The 21,312-nt window shown below is 46.8% G+C and overlaps 1 protein-coding gene across 1 annotated transcript in view; it reads right to left on the bottom strand.

Annotated features, from left to right (window-relative positions):
* Positions 1-1,545: 1,545 nt before the first annotated feature.
* Positions 1,546-21,312, bottom strand: part of LRCH1 (leucine rich repeats and calponin homology domain containing 1) — a 157,589-nt gene continuing 137,822 nt past the window's right edge. The window contains exons 18-19 of the mRNA XM_045289058.1: positions 19,963-20,040; positions 1,546-4,011 (exon numbers count right to left, since the gene is read on the bottom strand). Coding sequence (XP_045144993.1) covers positions 3,901-4,011; positions 19,963-20,040 — 189 coding nt within the window. The 3' untranslated portion in view covers positions 1,546-3,900. The remainder of the gene's footprint in view (positions 4,012-19,962; positions 20,041-21,312) is intronic.

Below are 21,312 nucleotides of genomic sequence, written 5' to 3' on the forward strand. Positions count from 1 at the left end.
TTCCGTGGATCTCCCAAACTAAGACTGGCTGAGGAAAAGGAAGAGGTGGCTCACTTCTAAAAACTAGCCGTGGTAGGGGGAAGGTGGGCAGAGGAGTTGGGGGTGGAGGGGGGGGGGGGGGGACAGCAGTTGGTGTAAGATATGAAAATAATAATAATTTATGAGTTATCAAGGGGTCATGAGGGGGTGAGCGGGAAGAGGGAAAACAGAGGAGTTGATGCCAAGGGCTCAAATAGAAAGTTTAAGTGTTTAGAAAGTAATGATGGCAACATAGGCACAAATATGCTTGACCCAATTGATGTATGGATTGTTATAATATCCAATTGATGTATAATATCCATATGTATAAAAGACCAGTTATTCAAGTCTACACACCAATCACCAAGGCCAAAGATGAAGAAACTGAAGAATTTTACCAAATTTTTGTAGACTGGAACTGATCCAACATGCACTCAAGGTGAACTGCTAAGTCCTGGTGATCGGAATGTGAAAAGTTGGAAACAAAAAGGATTAGCGGTTGAATATGGCCTTGGCGATACAGGCAAAGCTAGACCCCCAGTCCGCACTCCACTCCCCACACTTCTTTCTGGGTGGAAGTTCGTCCTGATTTCTGCTCTATTCTTTCTTTTTATCTTTTGTAAAGATTTTGCAGACTATCCCCCAGGAAACCCCCCTTTCTTCTGACCAACACTGTGATCAGATTGAGGGTGTTGCACCTCACCTTTCGTCCCCTTCCTGACTGAAAACACTGAATCACACCCGGGGAGTCAGGGCATAAGCATCAACTGCCAGCCAGAGAATTACGATCACGTTGGTAAATGTTTTCTGGGGTAAACCTGCTGTACAATTAATCCATGGCAGTGTCCCATGTAAACCAATAGTATTTAGATGGATGGAACATTTTAAGGAAGACTAGGAATATCTCAAAGATGAGCCAAGAGACGGAAGGCTTTCAACTTCTACCAATATAGAAACTGGTGGGTTTGCCTTACCATCACCACCGATGCCGGGGTCTCATAGGCTTTAGCAGCATCTCCGATCTGAGGTAGACATTTGATATCACCCAGCATCGGGCTTTATGTGTGTCCAATTTGTGTCAAGATGAGCTGGCTCAGAGAAGATCTGCCCATCAGTCTTTGAAGCAAGATCACACATAATGGAGATGACTGTAAGGAAACCATCGTAAGTGGGATGAGCCTGGCTTTACCAGCATCACCCAGAGAGCACGGTCCATTCAAAGAAGTGGCTCCCGAGGTGATCTGCTGGGCCAGGTAACTTCCAGGCAGCAATGTCAGATCAGAAGGTTATGGAAGCGGGGAGGATTCCAGAGAGATAACCTTGACAAGACATTCTCAAAGGACACAGGATGATCACAGGAGTTTATTATGAAGAATTGTTTAAAACATGAAAACTGCCCTTTTTATCTCGTTCAGGGAGTGAGGACTCTTTTGGGAAGGGTTGGAGAGATGGAAGCATCACTTTTTTTTTTAAAGTATCACTTTTAGGAGTGTACAGACCTACATAGAGGACATGAGGAACAATAGCTTCAAATTTGGATACTTTTGTTTAATAAGGGGTTCTATGATTTTTAATGCTTTTTACTTACCCACACATACATGTGTTTGTTTACAGATATAAAATCACATTAGGTGTTCATTATGACGTTTCCATATATATTTTTTTAAACCACAAGCATTAACCACTGTATCAGATGGACGCATCAATCTGAAGATAGTTCATACAAAGTCAAAGTTTTAATGACCGTTAAATAATAAAAGGAAGGATATTTGCACTAGGAACATTCTATTCGCATACGACACTGTCAGCTGGCCATGCACATTTATTGCACATATAAGCAGTATACAAGGAGAGAAACATGTTCACCAGAAAAGGGCTCCATTAAAAATGCTGTGCGACAAAATACTGAAGCCATTGCTATTATTCAGTCCACTTCAAGAAAATTAATCTTGCAAAGAAAAACACAAAACTTCTCTAAACAATGGAGCTTCGTGTCGCCATATAGACAATATAAAAAATATTTTCAGACCCTGCATTTTGAATGCCCACGAAGGTGCAGCCATCTAAAGTCTTCTTTATAGAACCAACCTTTGGATGTCGCTTACCTCGTATCTGCTTTGTTCAATAACTCTTCTTTCTTTACATCAGTACGCTACTTGACACACAAGCATTTGTGCAGTACAGGGAAGTAGTAAAATATACTTTGTTAAAGTGCACATGGCAGAGAACACCACTGCTAGCTGCCAATCCCGATGGCTGTTTTGTTCCGTTCCCCTAAACCATCTCGGTGCTGCATTCCTTGCAGCCGGTCCCTTCTTCCGCGTGTCCTTTGCGGTCGGTCCCCTTTACATTTGTCTCAGATGCTGAAGCTGCGGTTCCTGCTGAAAAATGCGCAGTGGCGTGGGAGAGAAGAGGATGCAGCCGGCATGTACAAGACGCTCAGAGACGCGTGTCGGGTGCATCTAAGCAGCTTGAGGGTACGTGCATCCAACTGCCCAAAATAGACAAGTGTGTGTTCCATGAAGCCCGGGCACATCGCTCAGACCCAGTTTCCGTGGCTGGTCCTTCTCCGAGAGCTTTAGCTCATTCCCCTCTTGGCCACTCCACCTCGCGAATGCCACTTACCTCACCTTCTCCTTCCCCGCTGCTCCCCGCCTCCAGCTCACTGCTGCCTCACAGCTGAGACCAAGCCTCCTCTGGAAGGCAACTCGCAATGACCCTAAGAGGGGTGCTTCTACTCAGAACCCGTTTCCCTTCGGAAACTGGCCTTTGTACAAAGAGCTGGTTTGTCCTCTGTCAGTTTCCCTTAAGACTTCCTGGTTAAGCCATCGACATTTTCTCATCTCTCCTTTCCTCCCCATTTCCTCCCAATCTGCCTTAACCCAAATTATAGTGCAAACTTACACTTCAAGACATGTGATACTAACGCTTCTTAAGTCTTGCGTGGTGAAAATGGGAAGGATTTGTGCATAGCAGAAAAAGTATGAATTCCAAAAAATAACTGTTCACATTTTATCTTCAAGTTTAATATGTCTTTCTTTTTTTTTTAAATCACAGCTATTTACAAACAACTCTGGGGGGCTCTCTAGATTTCAGTCGGGTCGTTGCCCTGGGATGAGCTGCTGGGATGTAGGAAACTGGATGGAATGCAGAACTATAAATAAGACCCATGTTCCTCAAGCCACAGTGTAAATCATGTCTCCCCAGAAAACAGTTCTTGTCACAGAAGCACCGCGTTTTGCTTTTGCTTAAAAAAATTTTTTTCTGAGTCATTATACCCGAAAACATGATTACTGAGACCTAAGAGGAATAGAAAAGAACTCAATATTTATAATAGTAAAATAAAGTGTTTAACCACAAAAAAAGCAGTAATAAAATAGTCTCCTAATTTACAATTTGCATCCAAAGGATGAATAACAACTTACTAATAAATAATATTCATATAAATATTCTGCATGTCAAAAATAGTTTGTTTTTTTTTAAAGGCAATGGTCTCAAGAAACGTCCTGAAAAATTTGATGGTGTCCCCTCCCCCACTAAATAGAGAGCCGGTTTGGTTTTGGTGAAAACAGTTGTGCTTGGTGCTTTGGTAATGGCGGCCGGAGAATGCGGAAGGGACGAAGACAATTGTGAAAGGCATTGATGTGGTTAGTCCTTGTGAACCAGCCACCTCACTGGTTTCAAGAGACATCCCTTCCACTCTGAACATCACGGAGGTCAGTTCTGAAGGGGTCAAAGCTCTCCCAGAAGTCCTCCCACAGACTGAAAGCCTTGGCCTTACAACCAGAGTGGGGGAACCAACAGGCAGTGAGGGGGGGCGGGGGGAGGGGTATGGGCTCTGAGGGCAGACTCTGGGATCTCTGATGCAAGAGGCGCGGGGCCTCATGGGAAGAGAGCCTTCGGCAGGGTGACGTCGAGCAATGCTTGCACCGTAATACCAACTTTGACCAGGCCTTTCTCTTCAAGGATGTGATGGGGCAGGCAGAGTTTCTCCTGCGAGGAAGAAAAATAGAACATGAGTTTTTGGATGACTGGGTCCAAAGAATAAAACCTTGTCTAAATCACGGAGGGGGGGGTGTCAAGACAGCACCAGCAGAGGCCGATTTCTTCATCTTGGCCGGAGCATCCCTTGCTTGGCTGGTCCCACCACTGCAAAGACGTGCTCCTGTGTGCAGACAGCAGGATGCTTTTCCGCAAGGGAGTGCATGCTGTTCCAGACAGACTTAGCAGCCTGAAGTCTGCAACACACCTACATCTTAAGAAAGCTTCACATTAAATACTGCACTAGAGCAAGCCGTCAGGGACCGCGGCAACACACGCACTGCCATGGAGCTCATGCTGACTCACAGTCACCCTACTGGACAGGGTAGAACTGTCACCGTGTTTCCCAGACTGTAACTAGGCAAGGGAGAAGAGAAGTCCTGTCTTCCTCCTCCGGAGCAACTGGTGGTTTTGAACTGCTGACCTGGCAGCAGCCCAGGTGTAACCACTATGCCACCAGGGCTCCTCACGCAAAAATACATTTACTTTTATTTTCATAAAGTAAAATTACAGGCGGTATTGCATACATTTCAAGATAACTCAAATAATCATTTATACAAAGCTATAGTGATTATAAAGCACTATTTAATTCAGTTCATTTCCAGGGGTGTCTGGAATAGAGGTATATAGGTAGATTCTTCATATTTTATGAACAGCTTGTAAATTAAAAAAAAATAACTAGAGACTACAGTGCCCTCTCTAAGATTTCTTCACTAAACTGTCAAAGATACAGATAGCTGCTACCTCTCACACTGGAGGAAAGTAATCAGTATAACTTCTTGATGTAAAACCTTTCATCCTGGACACTGGGCCTCCACTCAGGTACTCCCTCAATGCAAGAATACTTTGTTCTATTAAACTGGCATTCCATGATGCTCACCTTCCCAACACGATTGCTGAAGACAAAGCAGGTGCATAAGCAAATGTGGTGAAGAAAGCTGATGGTGCCGGGCTATTAAGAGATAATAGCGTCTGGGGTCATAAAGGCTTGAAGGTAAACAAGCGGTCATCTAGCTGAGAAGCAACAAAGCCCACATGGAAGAAGCACACCAGCCTGTGTGATCACGAGGTGTCGAAGGGATCAGGTATCAGGCATCAAAGAACAAAAAATCAAATCATTGTGAATGAGGGGGACTGCAGATTGGAGACCCAAGACCCATCTATAGGCAACTGGACATGCCCTTACAGAAGGAGGAGATGAGCCAGTCAGGGTGCAGTATAGTAATGATGAAACATACAACGTTCCTCTAGATCTTAAATGCTTCCTCCCCCACTATCATGATCCCAATTCTACCTTACAAATCGGACTAGACCAGAGGATGTACACTGGTACGGATAGGAACTGGGAACACAGGGAATCCAGGACAGATGAACCCTTCAGTACCAGTGCCGAGAATGGCCATACCGGGAGGGTGGAGGGAGGGTGGGGTGGAAAGGGGGAATGGATTACAAGGATCTACATATAACCTCCTCTCTGGGGGATGGACAACAGAAAAGTGGGTGAAGGGAGACGTTGAACAGTGTAAGATATGACAAAATAATAATTTATAAATTATCAAGGGTTCATGATGGAGGAGGGAGCAGGGAGGGGGGGAAATGAGGAGCTGATGCCAGGGGCTCAAGTGGAGAGCAAATGTTTTGAGAATGATGAGGGCAACAAATGTACCAATGTGCTTGACACAATGGATGGATGGATGGATTGTGATAAGAGTTGTCTGAGCCCCCAATAAAATGATTTTAAAAAGACAAAAATACAAAGCACCTGTCCTCCTACAAAAAACAACGCAATTTCCTAACTTTACATCTCTGGCACGTGGGGCTGGTCTGATAGAGCAGTGTCCTTCCGGAGCATGTCGTCTTGGCTAGGAAACACCCCCATGACAAATGAGGCGATGTGTGCTCCGCACCCTCGACAGCATGGCCGGTGGCGGGGAGTTTAATGGGAGTGACAGGAAGGTCTAGGGAGTAGAATCATGGTTGAGCAGGGCGCCCGGGTGGATTGTAGGATGATGTCGCCTTCACACTCGTCTCGGCTGCGGAATCTACCTTGCTGATGCCTCAGTGCAGGGCCCCTCACAGATGACCGAGAGGTTGTCTGCTCCGAGCACCTGAAACGATCAGCCTGTTGCCCCTCCCGTAACTCAAACTGTCCTCTGGTCCGGTTCTCTGCCACCCTCTGAGTTGAAGTGGACTCGCTGGCAGTGGGCATCCTTTGGGGGCAATGCTTCGTGCAGTGGTGGGAGTCCAGGGACAGAATGCCTGTCTTCTCTGTGTGAGACTAGAGTAGAATTGGATGCCTGGCCTGTGCGCTTTATGCCCGGCCACTGTCTGTCTGCACACGGAGGCTTTCACGGCTCACTGTGACTCGGAACAGCCTTTCCAGACTCAGATGGGCCGGAAAGAAAGGCTTGGAGATACACATCCACTCGAAGGAGCGCTGACCCTGGCAGAGAAGCAGGCAGCGTGGTGCTTCATTGTGCACAGGGTCCCCGCAAGCCGGCGAGGGAGAGGGACGTCCTGGCTACACCAAGAATAGGAGAGAGCGCACCCATGGCATTCCGGTGACTGGTGTAGAGATTCTGACGGGGGCTGACAAGTTCAGGAACGGGCAAAGGAGGGGCAGGGGAAGCCTGTCATCAACAGGTAAGTGGGGGGGGGGGGTGAGGAACAGCCAAAGGCCATTTGCTGTCACAGTAGTCCTGCTATACACATCCAACAGGCGGAGGACCATGAAGCGAGCTGGGGCCCTGGGAGGAAACCACTCCATAAATTAGTTACATAGTCAGGGTGCGATGTAACAATGATGAGAAATACAACTTTCCTCTAGTTCCTAAATGTTTCCTCCCCGCCTCCACTACCATGACTCGAATTCGACCTTGCAAGTCTGGCTAGACCAGAGGAGGTACACTGGTACAGATAGGAACTGAAAATACAGGGAATCCAGGGCGGATGAGCCCTACAGGACCAGTGGTGTGAGTGGTGATACTGGGAGGGTAAAGGGAGAATGGGTAGGAAAGAGGGAACCGATTACATGGAACTGTGTGTGACCTCCTCCCTGGGGGACAGACAACCGAAAAGCGGGTGAAGGGAGACGTCGGACAGGGCAAGATATGACAAAATACCCATTTATAAACTATCAAGGGCTCATGAGGGAGGGGGGAGCGGGGAGGGAGGGGAAAAATGAGGACCTAATGTCGGAGGTTTAAGTGGAGAGAAAATGTTTTGAGAAACGATGTACAAATGCGCTTTACACAACTGATGTGTGTATGGATTGGGATAACAGTTGTATGAGCCCCTGATAAAATGTTAAAAAGGGAAAAAATTAGTTACATAGAACCCGCTGGGCTAAGTAGACAGGGAAGAGTAGGACCCTGCAAGGAGCAGGACAGATGGCCATCTATGAGGCCAATGACATGAGCAGAGGTACGGTCACCACCGAGTTCCCTCCAACGGATGGCGATCCCTTATGAGTAGAACTGCGCTCCACTGGGGTTCCCATGGCTACATTCTCAGTAGATCACCAGGCCTTTCTTCTGAGGCACCTCTGGGTAGACTCCCATTTCCCAGCTTTCTGTTTGCAGCTGCTTGTGTTAACCCTGGGCATCGCACACAGATACACTGATCGTGACCCTTCAGGAATTTGAGTTGCACGGTCGAAGGTATTTAGCGGTTCTTGTTGGCTGGGCTAGAACAGACACGCTTTCCTTTTTAACGATCGGGCAGTGCGTGGTAACCTGTATGCAACGAATAGGCGAACTCCCTCTGAAGAAGTGGTGCTGTGGGTCGCCGTTTTCCCAGGGGGTCACTCACATTGCCACCCCTCCCTCTTCTCAGCCCCGGCAAGCAGGGTTAGAAACGATGGGCAAGTCGGCGACTGAGCACCAAGCTGGCAACATCACTGAGCACGCGCTATCTGCCTGGGTCCAGCGCTCAGGGTTTGCACGGGCCATCGGCTCCCGACAGCTCTGCGTGGGAGATGGGAACCTCTCCGATTTCCAGAGAGGACACGCGAGAGAGTGTTTCACTGCTAGTCACGTGGCTGGCATGTCGGGGAGCCAGGATTCGAAACCACTGCTGACTCATAGAGGCACACACCTCCACGGCCTGCTGTTGCTCGGCAAGGAGTGTGTGCAGCCTCTGAGTGTGTGGAAGGCAGAGGCCTACAGGCCCTTGACTTCCACCCAGGAAGTTCATTGATTTAAATGAACAGGGATCAGAGACCCCTCTCAGCTCAGTGAAGGGTGTGAGCTCTGGATTCGGCAATGCCGCCTTCCCTTTGGGACCATGCTGTCCGAGCAGCAAACGTCTCTTGGGAACAGGCTGGGCTGCCATGGTTGTCTGTTCTCCTCGTTCTAGTTTTTTACGCCGCCAAATGGCCACACCCCTACTGGCAGGGCAGCTGAAAAAGGAAAAAGAAAAGTTGTGCCAGAGTAGAATTAGGTTCCATCTGGTTTTCTCGAAGTAGGTCACCAGGTCTTTCTTCGCAGGTGTCTCGAACTTCCATACTTTCTTTCAGCTGCTTAACCCCCTGGGCCACCTGCTATGCTACAGTGAAGTCTTAGAAGTGAGCAATATTTCCCCTTGTTCAGCCTGTTCAATGATAAAGACTAGATTCAAATAGAGCCTTACAGAGAACAACATCTTATTCAGTCTAAGAGACGGTCCAGCTCCACCCACCACATGAGCACTCAGATGGTCTGTGAGCAGAGTGGAGACCCCGCTGACCGTCTTCTACGTCCAGGGAAGTGGGGATCCCCTGGCCATCCCTACAGATCTCTTAGGTCTCGGTGTAAACATCCACTTTTCCAGGAAGTGGGCATGAACCTTTCCATGTTTCAAAAAAAATCCCAACACTGGCTCACCATAGGGATTTAGACGGAATTCCTCTTTATTCTGTACATCTACTACGTCGAGTCTCCAAGCAACAGCCTACAGGTCAATGCGACCGATAACCTGTTTTTTGGTTAATAAAGTTTTATTGGTACAAAGCCATACTGGTTTATGTATGTATCGGCTGCGGCTCCTTTCAGACCACAAAGGGGGAGGTAAGCAGTAGCACCAGAGATTGTGTGCTACCACACCTAAAATATTCAGGATCTGAAGAGGGGCCACAGGTCATGGTCACCATGTTGTCCCAGGGTCTGCCATCAGGCTTTGAACATTAGGAAGGAACAAGAGGGATCCAAATCTCCTTGAAGTCAAGGAGTCTCAACTCTGATAATTTTATGATACAGTAAAGTGCATACTCTGTAACACCCCTTTGTTTAAATCAAGAATAATGTCAACATCTGAAATCTGGTAGAAAACTCACATTTCCTGAAATAATTGTCTTACTGGACGATTTTTCAGTGAATCTCACACCATTTTCAAGCTCCTGGTACGCTGAGCTGCCTCCTGGTACTTCCACCCGCTGGGGGAAATGCCCTTTGCCTATATGACCAACTCATGGGCTGGCATGGCTTTGGAGGCAACCCAGGCCACAATACACTGGATTTAATTTCAAATTCACAAACAGTGCTAATCTAGCATGTGCCTTTAATTATATGTCCATTCGTATTGCTGAAATTCCCACTCTGTGATCTTGCTTTTGAGTCTCAGCGTCCCTTTCTTACCCACCCCCCACCCCCCTTTTTTGGGAAATACTCAGTGATTCATTCCCTCTCCTCTAGGACAGTGAGTGCATGCTGGCGTTGGGGGAGGCAGAAGGCTAACGCGTTCAACTGCTAACCCCAACGTTGGAGGTTCGAATCCACCCCAAGTGCCTTGGAAGAAAGGCCGGCTGATCTACTTCTGAGAAATCAGCCGCTGACAAGCGTTATGAGCACTTTTCCTCTGACAGACACGGGACGCCAGGAGGTGGAATGGGCTCAGTGGCAGCAGTTCATTCGTCTTTGGTTGTCTGAAAATTTGGAAATCGACACTGAACGGAGAACGAGAGAAAGAAAAAGCAAATGAATCTTTGAGAAAGAAAATGCCAATCAAGAGCTGCAGTTTTGATCAAGAGTTGGGAGGGAAGAGTGAAAACTGGTCTCTTTCTTCTGAGAGGGCTCAGACTTGGCAGCCCCCGAACATAGCACACAACTGAGGCCCCACACGTGTCTAGGATTGGCCGGGCAGGTGTCGGTAAGTAAGGTGCAAGGGCAAAGCACAGCAGGAGCATGACAGAAAGCGCGGGCACCGTGGAGAAGACCATTGGACGCGCTTCTGAGTCTACGGAGAAATGAGCAGCCTGACGGAAAGGTCTTGTGTTGGCCTAATTATCCTACCACCTGTTAAAAACAGCCCTCCAAACCCCAAGAGGGCCAGCACATGAAGCGGTAAATAAATGAATGGCATGAGAGAGGAATGTATCCAGAGAGTATTCTAGACATCGGAGAATACGGAACCATGAAAGTGGCTCCAGAACATGCCAAAGTAACAAAGAACACTTAGATCTAATATTACAGGACCGTTCTCCGTTTGGATTCGTAACAATGGTTTCATGGAAGCCTCAGTGCCCCGCAGAACTGAACGCGACCAATTCGTTGGGAGTGCTGTGCATGAGCTATTCTGGGTCCATATGAATAAACATATCCGTGGGCTAGCAAAAAAAAATCCCCCCAAAACTTGAAATAATCACCCAAAGTGTGTTTATTAAGCAACTCATGGCTCCAGGTGCTTCTCAGACGTTGTTCAAAGGGATTTTATTATGATACAGATTTAAGAATACAAGATAGCACCGAAGGCAGTTCAGTTCAGTACATCTGTGGGTTATTTATACATAATTGAGTTCATATAACTTCCATATACCCTGTATGTCACCAATTAACACAAAGTCCGAAGGAAAATACTCTGTTAATTCAAGATATTATCACATAAAGAATGTTCTCTGTCAGAAAATCTGACCTGCTTGTGCAACGAAGAGTCTTTGGCAATAAAGTCTGCCAGCTCTATGGGGGTTTCCAGAATCTCGGGTCACCCGAACTCAAGTTCAGAAAAGCAAAATTACTTTTCGCGATGCCGTGCCTCACAGTGGACGAGAAATTTATCTTGAGAATGCCCACACCCTCACCTCCCCCATCGGACTCAGAAGTGACATGTCGTAACCGAGTTGAACCGCGAGCATCGGGGCGATGGGCTGGCCCTGAGAATGGAGCTTGCTCCTAATATCAAGACAGTTCAGAGTCCAGAGCAATCATAACATTCTAATGTCTCCTTTTAATTACAATCGAATCACCTTGCTCCAAGAGCAGGCAGACCTGACATATAAACATCTATGCTTGCTTACAAGTAAAAGCAGTTTGCTAGTAACTGCCACGGTCGCTCAAATTTAAATGGAAATTTCAAGTAATTAGAGAAGCTGCATTCGTCTGCATTACGAACAATTTTATTAATGGCAGCTGTCACGCCAACTCCAGTCCAGGACCAAGAGGGTTCTCGAACTCATGGCTTTGTTTGGACACACACATAGTCAAGTCAATCCTAGTTGGGACCTGCAGTTATTTCATTTCAGGTGCCACAAAGGCAACACTGCCCACTGCCATTATTTAAAAATCGAGAGCCCCTTTGGAAAATGGTGGTCTAAGACTCTCAGAGTGGAGCTAAGGAGCAGTCAGAAGCAGTATTGATCCCAGGCTGCTCCGCCATGGAGAGCTTGGCCAGCCAGGGACACTTCCTTCCCCGGACACTCTGTCTGCTCAGGCCCGAGGGCAAGGGGCCGTTTGTCCATGTGGCCAGGAGCGCTAACCTTTACAGACGGGATGGAACCAGGTTGTAGCTGCCATTTCCCCTGCAGCAGCCCCTCGACAGCACGGCTTCCCATTTCTGACTCGGGGTGTGAGGCACACTCGGACCCCCAGGGGAGACCTGTGTGTGCTCGGACTCCCCTGCTCCCGCCGGGGGCCTCCGGTGGGAGACAAACCCCACAGGGGACGGCTGCTGACACAGGAGGAGGAGGGAGCACGAGGCAGGCGCTTGCATGGTGCTTTGCCCAGTAAGAGAAAAGGGTTTCCACAAGCTCTTTCTCTACCGGGTGGGCTTCTGGAAAATACCATTTGTCAGCACTCAGCTCCAATCGGAGAGATGGCCGAGCAGATGACAGGGGTGGCCGTGGCCAGGCAAGGGCTCTCTCTGGGGAAGGGCCCTGTAGCGAGTGGGGGACAAGCCGTGGAGGGAAGCACATGCAGATGTTAGGCGGACAGAGCATTCCAGCGATACGTGAGATAAACCAGCACTACAAAGAAGAGGGGGACGAGACAGAAGTCTACAAGGTCCCTGGAATGGAGGGCTGAAGTTGGTGGTGGGGGCTGCTCCCCGAGGGCCAGCAGAGTGCCAACAGTCTTTCGAATGGGACGCCAATCCGGCTGCAGGATGTCATACGGAGAGCAGAGGTCGGCCTAATCCCAGGGTAGCCGTTAGAACAGAAAGAGAGTGCAGAGATTAAACACCACTGAGCGCACACGGGCACAGCTGAAAAGAAGCACATCAGGTTTGGTTACTGGCAAAGGGCAGGAACGACTCCTGATTTCCACCAGGTAAGCCCCGTATCACCGTTACTGTTTTTCTTTTGGGCTGTGTTACACTGGAGAGACCAGCAGCCACCATGTTCCAAAAGCAGGACAAGACGCTTCCCCTTCGGCCGCACTCTTGAGGAAAAGCCTGTTGGGGAGGCCGCGTGCCACTTGTCCGCTGGACTTGTTGGACTAAAGTACCCATCCGTGGCTGGAGCTCTGCATCGGACAAACTTAACCCTACCAGTCAATCCATCAATATCAACCTTACAATTCCGTCATCACCCCTCCTCACGATTTCCTCAATATAGCTGCTATCCGGACCCGCTGACGATGCAATACGATGAGTCTCTGACCGTTCACAAATACACCGAATTCACTTTCACGTTAGGGACCGTTGATGGACTGTGGGGAAGGTCTGTTCTCATGAGGTCTCAAAAAGTACATTAAACGTTTTTTTTTACCTACATATAAATAAAAAGCCTCAAGGGGACTTCTTGGCTATGCCGTTTGAATAAGAAGCCATCCTACACAGTGAGCTCAAAGTCAAGGTCAGATCATCCAGTTAGTGCTGACGCATGAGTGGAACTAACTCCCCCTGTGGGTTCTTGAGAAGAACTCTTGACCGGAGGAGAGAGAGAGCCTCGTTTTCCTCCCCAGACGGGTGGGTGGTTTTCAACTGCTGACCTTGTGGTGAGCAGCCCAATGCATAACCACTCTGCCACCAGGGCTCCTCTCCTCACAGGGTTAAAATGGTATGTTTCCACCTTAAAGACACATAGGAGGGAAACAGAAATGTGTGCATTTTTCTGCTGGGAAGTCCTTACATAGAGACCAAACTTACAGTTGATCTGTTTGATCAGCTCAATGTAAAAGCAAATGTTCCGTCTTTTGAGCAGCCCTCTGGTTGTGGGAAGTTCAGTTTTCTGATCATTGAATTCTCGAACCAGAAAGGCCGACAGTATAAGGTTACTGGTGATTGTCACAGAAATAGAACGTCAACAGGAAAGAAAAATGTGGTTGGTTTCCAAATTACACAAGGACCAGATACTTAGGATCATTCACCAATGCAACTTAATAGACAAATTCAGCAAAGCACGGAAAACAAATATAATATACATTTATCACTTATTTTACTACTATACTTCCCTTTGATTTAGCCTCGTTGCAAAGTGGGGGCAAAAGACAGAGGAACGAAAGATGGCTCTAAGATAGAGACTTTGTTTTGCTTGGTATCCTTCGAAGTTAGCTCAATGTCCTCAGGTATGCAGGGTCTCACATTGTCAATGGGTTGAAGAAAATGAAAAGTATTCCACTGTAGGAAGGTTTACACTCTTAACCCAAGACCTGTTTAGGTCTTGGGTAGTCATATTCCATTTACTCAGATGAAGACAGGGGTTCTTATGCCGGTGGATTTGGAAACAGCAAACTTCCACCATCAGACTTTCCCAAGAATGGCAATAGCTACAGGGATCGGATCTCAACGATTGAGAAGAGGCATGTAAGATGCTGGGAAGATCTACGGAAGGCCGTCTCCTATTGTAATGTGGTGTCTCGACAGTGAAATCCGAGCAAAAGAAAAGGAAAAGCTACGTATCTGTAGAGTGGAATGTGACTTTTCACAAAAGTGGTCCAGCCACAAAAAAGCAAACCTTTCTCTCTCAGTATTTCAAGAGGTTTCCCAGAAGCCGATGGGAAGCATCACCATCAGAGAATCACAAACAGACGTTGTGGAAGCTCTGGGTATACTTATCGAAAGGGATTCTTTTCATGGATGAGGGGGCTCCAGACAGCCTATAGAAAAATGGAGTTCAGCATAACAGAAACATGTCAGAGAGTTTTTCAAGCCCCTCAGGAAGCCATTATTAACAAGGAACAGTTTGGGGATGCTACAGCTTCCGGGCTAGCTTCATAGTGGTTGGCTTGCTCAGCTGCTACTTGGAAGCTTGGTGGTTTTAACCCATCCAGCAGTTCGATGAGAGAAAGACGTGGCCATCCGGATGACAGCCACGAAAGCCACTGTGAGGAGTCCTACGGTGGCACGTGAGGTCTCTCGGGGTACCTAACCACAAACATTAAGTGACCCCAGGGATCACTGGGCTAGGAGTGGGGAAGAGAGGGGTGAGCACGATGTTCACAGGCAACTCCAACTATAAGGAGGGTTCAAAAACGTCATGGAAACGATTTCATGATCTTTCAATTATATTCCCCCCCACACACACACACATTGTATGAAGCGCACTCACACGTGAGAACGAATTGCCAGTGCTGTGGACTTAGAGCAACGCTGACAGTGGAGAGCTAGAGTAGCTAGAAATGTTATTTCAACCCTTTGGAAGGTGCTGCTTCTAGAATGATTATTCCAGCACCATTTCGAAGAAGGCTGTCTAATCACTGGTGGGGGGCCCTGGCCCCTAGGGGCACCGAGATGTGAAAGGACGCGTCCACGAGCAGTACACGCTTAGAGATTTTAGGGGATGTGGCTGACATCATAAGCCAGAGTTTCGCACCTCTTCCTATCTCACGGGTGCTGATACATTACTGAATGTGTCAGTCTGTCCTCATGGCCATTCGACTTGACAGCTAGCCACTCCAAATGGTAACTTAAGAAAACAATTTGAATAAGAACTTCACCCTCCAGAAATGTTCATTAGTGTATCTGAAAGTGATAATGTCGGCACTGATTTAGGACAGGGGCTCCGAGAGGAAGAGAACCCCATTTGCCCTATTTTCAAGGGGAATGAGGTAGCTTCAATGGAAGGAATGCCTTTCAAAAAATATGCAGGTCAGGCATATGTGTATCATTTCATATGCCCTCATGACAAGGATGAAGTAGACACTTACGCTATCATTTTAAAACATAAGAACTTCATTTCCTTAAGTGGAGAGCAAATGTTTTGAGAATGATGAGGGCAATGAAGGTACAAATGTGCTTGACACAACTGATGTGTAGGTGGATTGGGATAAGAGTTGTATGAGCCCCCAATAAAGTGATTTTAAAAAATGTCATTTCCAGCTACATCAAAATGCAACTATGGTTCCTATCTACACAACCACTGGTAGAATTGGAATGTATTTTTCTAGCTCCTGATAGGTCACCTTTGACTCCTGGTAACCCCGGGGTCAGAAGAGAACTGCGCTACACAGGATTTTCAGCGCCTGGTCTCTGATAAATAGGTGACTGGGCCCTTCTTCCACCGTTCTTTCTGGATTGACTTTAGACTGTCAGCTTCTGGTAAGTAGTTTGTGTCATCCTGGGATCCCTTGAATGTACATTAGGGTTTCATTCAGGTTTTATTCTCCATGTGGAACTTGCAGAAACCAAGCCACATTGAGTATCATCTAGTTTTTCACATCTGAGCGCTCTCAAAGCGTCCCCAGCTGCTGTCCTGCAGGCCCAAGGAGGAAGGGACCCCGGACCATCATGTTCTCTCCCACTGTCTAATCGCACTGACTTCCCCTCTTCTCTGAGGACATAGCAATGACAATGGCGGTTGGGCAGCTAGAAAACAAAGTGTATTCTTATTCAAAGTTCCCATCTTATCTGAAGTTGGGCTAAAACCACTACGGCAGACAAGTAGGCTTCCTAAAGCAATCAAGCTTCTTGATGTGAAATCCAGCACAAAAATAGCTCCAGAGCGCCACATAAGCATGCTTTCTAACGCTTGTGATGATTCAACAATCAGGGATCTCTCTGAGAAGACGAAGCACTGCAGGATAGCTCTACACTGGATCACATTGGAGTCACCCAATAACAGCCATGCATCGTGTGGAGACCAGAAGGAGCAGGCTGAGTACCAAGAGGCGGCGGGAGCCCAGGGTGTACACAGATTGCTCCCCAGCCTGACTGGGGGGAAGCCTGGAGGTGAGACAAGGAATTTATCCGGAAGAATCTGGAAGCGGTAGTGGTGACGCATTGAGTTGAGAACTGCACGGTCCATAGTTCGAAACCACCGACCCACTCTTTGAGAGCAAGACGGGCTTTCTACTCCTGTAAACAGCTAGTCTTGAAGCTCACAGGGACAGTTCTACTTTGTCCGACAGGTTCTCTCTGGTCCACAATGACTCGATGGCAGTGTTTGGTTTTGGTGTTCGAGACCCCGTTGAGCCTTGCAACTGAGCTACGAGATAACCGTACAGTCTTACCACTCAGTGGTACCGCAAGAGGCTATGGGAGGAGGTCAAGCAGGCTAGCCCATGCCCAGATGTTTCAGGGCATCTTTACGGGCGATCCTCCTGCAGTTCCGCAGCCGTTGAAGCAAGAAATCAACTGTGGATTTACAGGGCTGGCTAAGATTTCAGAGAAGACCAGAGCTTAAAGAAACCTTAGAGGTATAAGAATGTCTTCCCTCTTTGCTAAGGCTAGCAAACAAACAAACAGACAGACAGACAGACAGACAAAGCAGCTGTCCTTTGAGTTGATGCTGATTCATTACAAGTCCATGTCTGTCAGAATAAAAGGGTCCTCTCTAGGGTGTTCAATGGTTGATTTTCTAGAAGCAAAAGACCTGGCTTTGCTTCCTGTAACAGTTCAGGTAATAGCTGAGCTTATTAGCTGTTTGCAAGTCCTAGGGACTCCTTGGATAGGAATGGAAGGTGATCCCCCCCCCCCCGCCCCCCCCCACAAGAAAACTTTATCTGGAAATCTAATATATACCAAAAGCACAAGGGAGACTGCTTGGTCTGGAGCAAAGGGGTGGGAATGGCCTGACGCCTCCCTTACTTCTGTGTGGGTCACTTAAAAAAAGGTGGGACTCTGTGGAAGTCCAGTGCTCAAGTGCCCCACCCACGGCCTATAGAGGAGGGAATGCCGTCAGAGCGGCTACAGGTGCCTGCAAGAGGCAGGGCTCTTGATTTTGTTTGGTCTGGGTTCAAAGGACAGTTCTACTACTTATCACCTTAGAAGCTCAGAAATGAACTTCTCTGGACCGCAGTGTCTTCACGGAGTGAACTATTTATTTCCTCAACAGTAAGCATTAGCGATGAAGGATCATGAGCTGTTCACAGTACACAGTAGCTATTCTGTGGTCTCCGGAGTTTACATCAGGGCACAGGACTATCTAACCCTGGACGGCACGCGGACCAGAACAGGGAGGCGCTGGGTGGTGACACAGTTCAATGCGTCATGGCAGGCTGAAAGGTTTGTGACTCCAACCCACCCAGAGGCACCTGGAAGACAGGCCCAGCCACCTGCCTCCGCCTGTGGAACTGTTGTGCTCTGCACACGTGGGCGCCAGGTGTTAGGAGATGGCAACGAACATCGCTGGTGTCAGGAGCCACGGAGCCGACCCTGACTACGCGCCTGTTACACCTCACAACTGTGCTTTTCTAACAGCTGATTTTTCACAAGTCGACCAGTAGGCCTTTCTTCCAAGGCACCTCTAGGGGGACTTGAACCACCCACCTCCCAGGTAGTAGCCCCATCTGTTAACTGTGCACCACTCAGGGACTCCCATTAGTCGCACAGGTAGGGTTCACTCACTCCAAACGGTGGCTTCCCAGCACCCTGACCATTCCTTCAGTTGGTTCACATATGTCATTACCAATTTTTACTCAGAGCCAAGGGTAAGGGTATTTCCATTTTATTTTGTATCAAAGCCAGACGACCAAACCAAACAGCAACCACAACACAAAAGCAAAACCAAAAAACACTGATGGATTAAAAAAAAATGCGAACAGCAAAGGGGGAGAGCTCATAATTCAACAGTGCTGTCTGCCACAGAACCTAATGAATCCAACTGAAACTTGGGGTGACAGCTTGCTTCATCTCTGGGAAGTCGATCAGTCTACGGCAGAAGGAGGAAATGACTGATCGCGTCAGTATGTTAACACGCACTTGAAGCAAGGAATGCATGTGCAGTATAAAATATACACACATGAAGAAAAGAGACTTCGAAAAGTCCATGGACAAATTCCCTTATCTTTTAATTCAACGTTCCATGAACTTTGGCATGCCTCAGGCATGATAGACAGGCAGAATGACGTGGTTGAATGCGCCATTGCTCATACACACATGTAGCCCATTATATACATACTCATCCTCTACAAACTAGTTTGCCTGGTTCTTTTTATTGACCCAATTCCAATCAAAAGATGCCTGCCTGATTCTCTTCTTTCTTACTTTCTGTTTTAATCGTTTTATTAGGGGCTCATACAACTCTTATCACAATCCACACATACATCTGTTGTGTGAAGCACACGTATACATTCGTTGCCCTCATCATTCTCAAAACTCTCGCTTTCCGCTTGGGCTCCTGGAATCAGCTCCTCAATTTTCTTCCCCTCCCCTCCCTCCCCGCTTGCCCCTACCTCGTGAACTCTTGATAATTTATAAATTATTATGTTGTCATATCTTACACTGCCCGGCGTCTCCCTTCACCCACTTTTCTGTTGCCTGTCCCCCAGGGAAGAAGTTATATGTAGGCCCTCTTCTTTTCTTAAATAACATTACGAGGCTAGCTCCTCTCCACGCTTACAGGAGGGAAATGAAGGATGGAAGGGGTAGTGGAGGAAGGGAACAAGCCTTTCGCTATGTTATTAATTGACTTCTGCAAGCAATGATTCCTTCACAAAGACCAAGTCACGATAGGTATTTAGGTACTTTATCCCTGGGTGATTACGAATGATATAAAAAATCAGAATAAACATACATGCCCATTTCTGTTTATTGCAGGGATAATAAACTTCTCAACTTACAATTGCTACTCCAAATTCTGAAATAGTGGCTTGGGTCTCACTAAGAAATCATTTTATGTTATTAACAGCAGAATCTTTGTAAAGTTCCCCATCAGGCATCTTAAGGGAGGGAAAAAGTAGCAAACTGTAGATGTTTGCTCGATACAGAAAGCTGTAAGCTAGGCAACCGCAGAAGCCTAAAGGGGGAAATGTAAGGGCAAATAATTAACTGTAAAGCAACATACACATGTTACTTTCACTGATGACGATTGATGATAATGACAACATGAGGTACAATATTCTCAGTGATGCTATAGTTTGAGCCGCATACCCCACGGCAACTACAAGGAGTGGATGGTGAACAATTACTAGCTGACTGCAGATTGGCCGGGCTTGGGATAGGCCGAACCACAGGCTCCAGGTCCTACCCCGTAGAACTCAGTAGAAGATTCATTGTGGCCTCAAGCAAGTTTTACTCCTGAATAAAGAGCCACGCTGTTCAATTATTTTTTTAATTTGGGATTTCAAACTTATTCTAACACTTTAAAGAAATGATCTTTTCCGTTTCCTCAGATTTGAATTTACTGCTCAGAGTCATTTTCCTTACACTGCAGTAGAACAATTAAAAATATTCCTCCAGAAAGGATGAAACTAAAAATAATACCCAACAATGTTCAAGTACATAGGTTAAATAAAACTGCTACTAAGACACTGATATTTGAACTAAGTTTGATGTTACCTCTGGGACTCCCAGTTTCCGGCATGCTTCCAAAAAGTTTTCCACATTTCTTCTGCATTTGGCCATGCTAAGTCTGGGCTATAAATACAAAGATGTAAAAATAACATATTATTAAAATAGAAGCTATCTTAAGAAGTACATTTTTTTAGTACTGTGGGTCAAGATTTACAGAGCAAATTAGACTCCCATTGGACAAGTGTCACGTTTTGTGTGTGTGTGTGTGTGTGTGTGTGTGTGTGTGTGACACTAGCGGAAGTCCCCTCAGTGTAATACACGTTATCCTTCCTCCACACACGACTCATTTCCACTTGTCCTTCTGTCCTGCCTTTTGCGCTTTGTTGCTGAGCAAATGGTGTTTTTGGGTCGACTAGGGCTGGCTGTGCATTCAGTGTACTTCTCCTGGCATGAATCATTTTAGAGACCTCTCAAGTGTTTGACTGAAATTTGATCCTCAGAGAGGGTTCAGTTTCGTTTGGAAGGTACCTAAGGGCCAGAGGCTAAAAGGTGCAACGAGCCTCTATCAGACCAGTAAGTCCTTTTCTTGAGTTTTGTGTTTCTCTCTATATATAGACATATATAAAGAGGGAGGACATATACACATATTAACATGATGTTAATGTTATATAATGTTAATAACATCATTAATATGTATATATGTCAAAGAAAAAAAAATGTATATATGTCCTTCCTCTTTGTCCAGGATTCTTCACTGTGATCACTTCCATTATCATCTGATCACAGCACTTGGGAGTGGTAATCAGACACCACCTATGGCTTCAGGGCTTCAGTAGGGGAGGCTGTGAGGAAGTAGACCACTCCTCCTTTGAACTGTTTCCTGAGTCTTGGATTTTCTTTGCTCCCGATAGGGAGGGACTAGTACTTGCATCTTCCACGACTGCTCACAAGTGTTTAAGACCCCAGTTGCTATTTACCAAAGTAGGATATCATTCTCCTTGTGTTATGCCAATGGACTGTGGTCCTAAATTCCCATTCCCACAGGTGGCCTAAGATAGAAAGATGTTTGCAGAACTTTGTTCCCTGGATGCTCTATAATATCCTTGGACATATTTGCACCACACACACATAGATATAGGTATCCTCTGTCAAGCCCATGCATACTTCTGGGCGCACTCTCATTTGCATGTTCACCTGCATCACTTGGTGACTACTGCTTGTCATTATTATCCTTGCTGGACCGTGGATGCAGTAGTCTGACTCCTGTGCATCGGAAAAGTGCTCCCTTGTCATCGGTCATTGGTCCCCTTACTGATATACTGCTGTATGCCGCCTTTCCCTTCAGCCATGTTAATATGTGGCTAATCTCTCGTTAGTGATTTATTCTTCCTTCCA

The sequence above is a fragment of the Echinops telfairi genome, unplaced genomic scaffold, assembly GCF_000313985.2.
Source record: "Echinops telfairi isolate 266 unplaced genomic scaffold, ASM31398v2 ScPeMD7_24;HRSCAF=84, whole genome shotgun sequence".
NCBI classification, from domain to species: Eukaryota; Metazoa; Chordata; class Mammalia; order Afrosoricida; family Tenrecidae; genus Echinops; species Echinops telfairi.